At 29.2% G+C, this 8,153-nt stretch overlaps 1 protein-coding gene across 1 annotated transcript; it reads left to right on the forward strand.

Annotated features, from left to right (window-relative positions):
- Positions 1–2,701: 2,701 nt before the first annotated feature.
- LOC111614843 lies at positions 2,702–6,294 on the forward strand. The gene is made up of 4 exons (XM_023356208.1): positions 2,702–2,824; positions 3,498–3,710; positions 5,469–5,708; positions 6,164–6,294. Exons 1-4 carry the CDS (start codon positions 2,778–2,780, stop codon positions 6,225–6,227), a joined length of 564 nt encoding a protein of 187 aa, XP_023211976.1. The 5' UTR covers positions 2,702–2,777; the 3' UTR covers positions 6,228–6,294.
- The last annotated feature ends 1,859 nt before the right edge of the window (positions 6,295–8,153 follow it).

The raw sequence follows: 8,153 nt of genomic DNA on the forward strand, positions 1-8,153 counted from the left end.
ATAACATTTTTGTATTTATTTTATAATTTTATTTTTTTATAACGTTATATGGACAAAACGACATACATAGACAACGGACATAATTACATACCTGGCATTTCGTCCATAAGAACTTAGTGAAGGAACTTACCTTAATCTCTTAACGTTTTATTAATTATCAAAAATGGCTTCCAAACAAAGTCTTTCATTATTGTTTAAAAGAAATTTTAGTATAAAACTTTATTTCTTTTCTTACATATTATTTACTAACTTATTATCTTTCACATAACAAAAAACTTGCAACGAATCACGTGACTCGACAAACCTGCTTAGTTTTAACTTCTACTGTTAATATAAAAACAATTAAATCAAAAAAATGTGTCCAAAGCTCCGCCAGAGAAAAGGAAATGAAATATTACTAAAAAATTACTTGAAGAAAAAAATTTTCCTGATAACTCTCGTGATGATAAAGAAGACTGTCTATGCATATATTGCGATGATCTTTTTTCCCGATTTAAGCCTGGAGGAGACTGGTTACGGTGCTTAAATTGTTTCTTTTGGGCTCATGCTTCTTGCCCTGACGTTTCTAAAAGAACAAAGCGTTTCATTTGTGAACTTTGTCAGTAATTTTATAGTTTTTACGTGTATGTCATTTTGTCCTTACATAATGTGTCATTTTGTCCATATACTATGGACAAAATGGATTTTGCATAATCTCAATTAAACTAACGATATTTTTTTTTCTATTATTGTAATGTTGTATATGTTTAGTATATTTCATAGCTAAAGAACCAAAGATAATTGGTGTAAAATATGACAAAGATTTGATTTACCAATAAAGAGTTATAAACCTATAATAAAACCGTATGTCATTTTGTCCGTATTTCCCGTACTTATTGTACAAAATAACGTGTCACTATCTGTGAACTCATATACTAATAATAATTTGAGAATCTACGGTACAGTTGTGATTCAATTGGTGTAACTGTCAACAATACAATTGCAACAGTTTACACTCTGTTGAAGCATTTAGTGAAAAGATTTCAAAAAAGAAAATATGCATTTCAACGATATTGTGTTTACAATTGTTCATTTAAAAATTTCGTGAATCAGCACATAGATTTCTTCACTGAAGATTAAGTTTTAAAATTCGCGAAATGCGAACCAGAATAAAAGAAAACCGTTTACGAAAACCACCACACTCTTCATGATAAAAACAACAAATTTCTGAAATTAAAGAAAACTTTTCAATAAATCTATGACAAACTATTATTATTCTGATTTCCGTAATATTACTTTGATTTAATGTCCATTGATATTGTAGGTTTTCTATATAAACGGTTTAATACGATAATCAATAAAAATATATAATACAAATTTTTAACGGAGTATTATACCGTAAAAACATGTTGTATGTACAGAATAATGTAACGAATACGTTACAAATTAGTTCAGAAAACAGTTTACATTACAAAAGTAAATAAGTAATCTCATTGCTAACAAATTATAAATGAAACAAGTCACTGTGTTCTATTTCGTAGCATTTTCTAGATAGGAACCGAAATAAGTAAGAACCGTATAAACGCATATGATTATGAAGAGAAACGAGAGCCGATATTGACGTGCTAGCAATTATAGCTTTGTTCTTTATAAACAGAACAAGCTGTTACTTGCGATTTCGCCTGCGGGGAGTTTTCAAGCAAACCTCATTTATATTCAGTATTTCAAAAACCATAGTAATTCTTATATAACACTTACCGCTGAGAATCAAACGAACAATTTTCAATTTGACCAATTTCCTACAACGTTTACAATCATTCTATAATCGAACCAATATGCAATAACAAATTCAAATTTTAAACGGATCGAACATTTGGTTAAAAAATCGAAATATATAAAATATTTATGACAATGTCTAAAATGTTATCAACTGAATACACCAAACTACATAATGAAGACTAAATGTAGTTAAAAACAAAAAATTCCATCTAAAATACTACAGTAGAAACTGCTCTTCAGATTAAGCGTTAGTGCTCTCTCTACCTAGCACAGAAAATTTTGAAAAATCCCTCCCTGCGTATTGTACAATAATTTATTAAACTACAATCAACAGCAACACTGCATACTGCAATTCTATTGCAAGATGGCGGTTCAGATATAGATATTGTCATTAATAATATTACTTTTTCTCCATGTGAATATATTAAAAAAGATTACGTTAGTTTTATATGGCAACACGACATGTGAAGAGAAGTGTTTCCGGAAGAAGTTTCAGTGTGAAACTGATCCCTATTTAAGTGTTACAAACGTGAAGCAAACTCGAAAAGTTCTACGTTGTCAGCCTTTTGGCGAGGCGCAAACTGCCGAAAAACTGGTAATGTTGAGTGGTTTTTTCCACTTAGACTGAGGTAGGAAACTCTAAAAGCTATCAATACTGTTCATTGTGGGTTGAACCATGCCCATAATGGTACGTATGGTCCAATCTACAATGGTGAGGGTTCTGTGCTCAACCTATCTAAGATAGATCTTTCATGAAAAATTCTTGAAGAGTTGCTCGCCCGGATTCGATTCTAACTTCTCCAGTAAGATGGGCCAAGACCTTTACTGCCATGACCATTACCCTATATTCATTATTACACAGGGACTAATTCAAAAATTTAAAATAAAAAATAAAATTACAAATTAATCATCAAAATTTCTCTTTTCTTCAATTAACGCGTAACAAAGAAACTCAACAATTGATTTTTCATTGTTTGGCTCTTTCATTATCAAGAGTGCGTTTTCGAAGTAATTAAAAAATGTTTTCTAATTCTTTCAACTATCAACCCTTGCCTGAACGTTTGGAGTAAGATATTTTTCACATTTTATTGTTATTTATGCAAATAAGAAATTTATTCGAAAAATTAGTGGCTTTAAAATGAAATTGCTCGATGCAAATGATAATTACTTTAAATTGATTTAAAGATTTTGACTCTTCGATATTTCTGAATGTAGCTTTTGTGCAAACACTTTTGTGTTTTGCTGTATTCTACAAACATTTTGGTGTCGAAAAGAAAGGGTTGTATTTGCACGTGAATTCAACAACTTAAATTTAAGCTCTTGTGCTAAATAAATACATCTTAGGGCGTTTTACATTTACTGTTACTTAGAAAAGGAAACAGAATACGTTTTTAACTATATGAACCTAATTTAATAGACTTATTTGTCATCTGTAGACTTTTCGATTCACTACACGTAATATATAAATTTATTGACCTATTGTCATAAATTAATTTTTTTCCTTACTCAAATTATTGAAATTTTACGAGGTAAGTAAATGAGGCTACGTTTAGTTTACAGTTTGATAAGAAATTTTGTTAAACATTAAATAGAAAGATTTTTTAGAGTGTAATAATTTTTCTAAAAGTTTACATAAGTACTCATTAGCAAAATTTTATATATTCGATTTTAATATTAAAATAAAGTTTTCTGTATTTAGCATTTATTGTGTTATATGAATTTTTTCTTTCCAATTTTAGGGCAAGATCAGATGGACATGCGGGTTTTGTAAGTCCAAAAAATTTGGATTATTTTAAATATCGCAGCAAGGAAAAATGCATGTTGGAGCAGGATGAACCCGCTAAAATTAAATTTGGAAAATCCATCGTAAAAAATCACATCAATCCTGCATATAAAAAAACAATGGATAAGATCCGGCCATTTTACGATATTACGTGCGATCGCATTAACAGGTAAGTTATATACTGTTTATATGTAATACGGTTATATCATGTTGATACTTGCTTCTTGTCCTTAATTACTTATACTTTTATCCACTTTAGATATTCTTGTGTGATTATAACAAGTCCAAAGTGGATCTCCACTTTGGACTTGTTATAATGAGGAAAAAGAAACACAAAATTTTCAATAAAAATATATTTACTGTAACGTAATCTTATATGCTATTATACGACAATCGGGCATTTCGGGCCAACGTTTCTTCTCAGCAGACGTTACCTTTTTATGTCTATAATTTAATAAGCCCATACGGCTGCAGACTGAAATGGTGTGAGCTGGATAATTACTTCGTGTGATGAACAGTTGATAATTCGTTTAAAAAATTAGTGATGTTTAAGTAAATTGTTGTAATAAACAGGAAAATATTTAAGAAAAGTTTTGCTGGTAAAATTTAAAATATGGCATTTCAAACGTCTATTCCGAAAATGTTGAAAGATGCAATATAGGTATACACTATTAACGTAAAAAAATATCTGCTAAGGAGGAACGTTGACCCGAAATGCTTGATTGTAGTGGCAAATAAAATTTTTTTATGTACAGAACAGTATAAACAGTAAATATATTTTAATTCAAAATTGTGTTTTTCTTTTCTCTCTATAACAAATCCTAGTACACAGAAACATCCAAGGTGGACAAAAGTATAATACAGTTATACAGTGTTAAAATATTGTACGGAATGAGCCGTAAGCGAACGGGGACGTTCTCTGTGTTTCAGGGCACGATTTTGTTCATCTTCTTTGAAGCTTAATAACTCTAGTGCTTTTTGCTGGAAATTTCAGAATTTTTTAGATAGGTTTGTGTATTACAAGAATCGAATCTATTAAATTTTGGTGATGATAAGTCGAGGGGTGAAAAGATAAAAGGAGTCATGTGTCTTATCTCAAGTAGGGTCTGATCCAACGACAATTTTACTCTTTGCTAGCATTTAGAAATCTTTTATAAAACTTATCCCTACTCTCAAAATGAAGTTTTTATATTGTTTTATAATAGTTAAAAATGTAAAAAGTTTTTTAAGTAAAATATTATAGCGGACGGAGTCACCAAATGTTACCAAGAAAGTTAAGTAACACCGTTCTAAATTTTTAAAATTAGTTTAGTCATTATTAGACACATTTTTCTCTCATTCTTCAAAACTCTCCTTGTTTAGGTAACGAATAAATGGTCACTCCATATATATAACACAATGATGATAATTTTTATATATCTATCTATATTTAGATACACGTAGAAAAGTAACATGTGGTTACATGTTCTTCGGCTCCACTAAACACTTTAAACTTCTCTCATGATGTGAATTAGTACATCGTTAAGCTACATATGCATTATATATATATATATAAAGTTCGACAGAGCGCCACTGTCTACATCTGAGATTGGCAATAAACCGAAAAATCTCAAAGATAAGAATTACATAAACTAACGAGTTCTGCACATAACTTTAAATTTGAATTAGAGGAGACCCTACACGTCTACAAAATAGTAATGATTTTAATAACGTCAAAAGGCATCGAAACTATTATAGTCTCGATGCCTTCTGACGTTATTCTGACGTGAATCAGAAGCCATCGAAAGTGTCGCGTTGCCATAACATCTACAGCGATAATTTGTTTATTGCATGAAAAATTTTGGGAATTAAAAAATAAAATGTTTTCCAAGTAATGTATTGTAATTTCTCTATAAGTGCATTGTAAATTTTTTCGTTTTACTTTTAGTGAGCGATTAATTGAAGATCGGGACGACTGTGAATTATATGATGACATTATTGGTCGTCCAACGAACATCAAAATAAAGGAAGGCTTCATGAAAAACGAAGGTGGCATGGAAAATACGAACACCATAGGTTATAATATTGGACATACCATTGGATATACCATTGGTTGTGCCATTAGAGATACGAAGAAATTAAAAAAAGCCGGATCTTTCTTTAAGGCCGTATGGAAGCCAGTGAAGAGGTAAGTTTCTGTATATGTGAATACTAACAAAGTTCGATTTAGCTCGGACATTCGTTTGCATTTACAATCCTCACTGAATCCAGTGTGATGCTAAACCGAAGTACCTCAAACAGCATCAATTATACACAATATTAAGATGTGCGCAGAGATTTGAGGTTAAAAACTTCGTAACTTTTATGAGAATGGCATAACTGCCTAATGTTTTTGGCGCTTCATCGAGATTTACCAAACTAGTTTCATTTCTAATCCAATGAGAAGATAAGTTACAAATGAAATTAATAATAACGAGCAATTATTTATAAATATAACTTTTTTTGATTTTCAATTTGATATAATGTAATATTTGCAATCAATCAATATAAACACAGCCGAAAATACGCTCTCAATATGTTTTGATAAAATTCAAATTCAGATTTGTTATCAATAAATAATTATATTTGTTTTTTCACATTCAGATCAGCACAGAAGTTATGGAAAGGAGTGAGAAATGGAGAGACTGAATACATTCAGTTTGATTAATGATCTCTTTGTCTCCATCATTTAAGTCAAGTATCCATCTGCTTGATTTGGTCCGAGTACGTCTCGGGTAAGAGTTTAATCAGAATATTTTTGTATTTTATACTTAACACTTAGATGATTTTATACCCTCAATTTATAAATTAAACACCATTTGTATCCCCGATAGAAATATTGTGTTGGCTATAGTAACAAAAAAACAAAAAACATTTATTAACGTAGAGATACATCATGTTCTTTATAACATTGAGATTTTACATATAGGCAGACTGGAGTATTCTTACAGGGCATTGGGATTGTATATATATATAGATTCTTGTCAAAGTATCGACTAGAATATATTCAAGGAGAGCAGTAGTTTCGAAATAAAAAGAAAGCAACAAAATAAATGGGAGTAGAAATTAAAATTTTCAGCAAGTTTTTGTGAATATGAGTACACAAAGTTTCTGAACTAATCAAATTAATAATAATGTATGTAGAAACTTAAACATGCCACAACAGTAGCCATTTAATAACTATGCACTGAACAATTTTCGTTTGATATGTAAATAATGGTTTTTAGAAAAAAAATAAACTTACTGATATAAAATTATTAAATAATTGAATGTTTTAGATAAATTTATTGATTATTTTTTCAATTTTATTTTTACAGATGTAAGAAGTTATATTTTAAAATGTGCAAAAAAAATACAAGAGAAATTTTTAAAAACAACAAAAAGATTATTTTAAATTTCAATTTTCTTAAATAATAATTGCATTTAACTGCAATTTATTGCATTTAGTTCTTTATTTGAAAATGTTCAAAAAAATTAAAAGAGAAATGTTGAAATTACAAAAAACAATTTCAAATTTCAATTTTCTTTTTGTTTTTTGCATTTTTTTGCAATTGTTTTAATGTTAATTGTTTTTCATTTCTACATCTTTGTTGTTTTGAGTTCTTTATTTAAAAATGTTCAAAAAAATTAAAAGAGAAATGTTGAAATTACAAAAAACAATTTCAAATTTCAATTTTCTTTCTGTTGTTTGCATTCTTTCGCAATTGTTTTAATGTTAATTGATTTTTCATTTTTAATTTTATTTTGTTTCTTGTTCCTTGTTTCAAAACGTCCAGTGATATTGTCAAAAGAAATTTTTATAAATAAGAAGAAAATCATGTTTAATATTAAATTTTTTTATTCATTTTAAATGATTGGCCAAATTTGAAGAAAGTTGAAGATGCTAAAGTTGCTTTTAGAGCAAGACACGTATTAATTGAAACATATCAACCAGCATATAAATTGCTTCACAATGAAATTAAAAGCATCTTGATATCTGCTATTGATATGTATGAACATTATTTCTGTCCAGAAAAACTTTAGAAATTTATTATTCGGAAACGTCTATATTTCCTGTATTGCAAGATTTCTATTAACACTAAAATATAATAACAAAAGGAGCTGGTTTAGAAATCCATGTGAAAAAAGCACATATTTCATGCTTTAACAGGCCTTCAGTACATGTGACTAATATTTGGTATTTGTGCTGCTCAGTCAAATTATGTTCTTCCTATGACATCCGGCGTTCGGATCTCATCACAAAGTAAGCTTCGTATATATAATTACAAAATGAAAGAGAGATATTTTTCCTAGAAGATATGGATGAATTAGAAGTTGCTTTCACTTATAGATTTGCTCTCAGAACAGACTCTAATCACATATTTTTAAATTATGTACTAAAAGTTACCATGGATCCTGCCAAGATTGCAGAAAATGAAACAGCAATGGTTAATGACATATCAACCACGATTTTGGAAACTCAATGTATTTCAAGCACAAATGAAAATGACTTTTAGATTGACTCCTACAAGAAAATGTATACTCATAAGACTTGCCCTGGAGAAAGAAAGCAAGTACTTTTTAAAATATAAATTTGTACAAAGAATATGACAAT

Source organism: Centruroides sculpturatus, unplaced genomic scaffold (assembly GCF_000671375.1).
Source record: "Centruroides sculpturatus isolate CEXI.00-Female unplaced genomic scaffold, Cexi_2.0 scaffold1780, whole genome shotgun sequence".
Taxonomy (NCBI): domain Eukaryota; kingdom Metazoa; phylum Arthropoda; class Arachnida; order Scorpiones; family Buthidae; genus Centruroides; species Centruroides sculpturatus.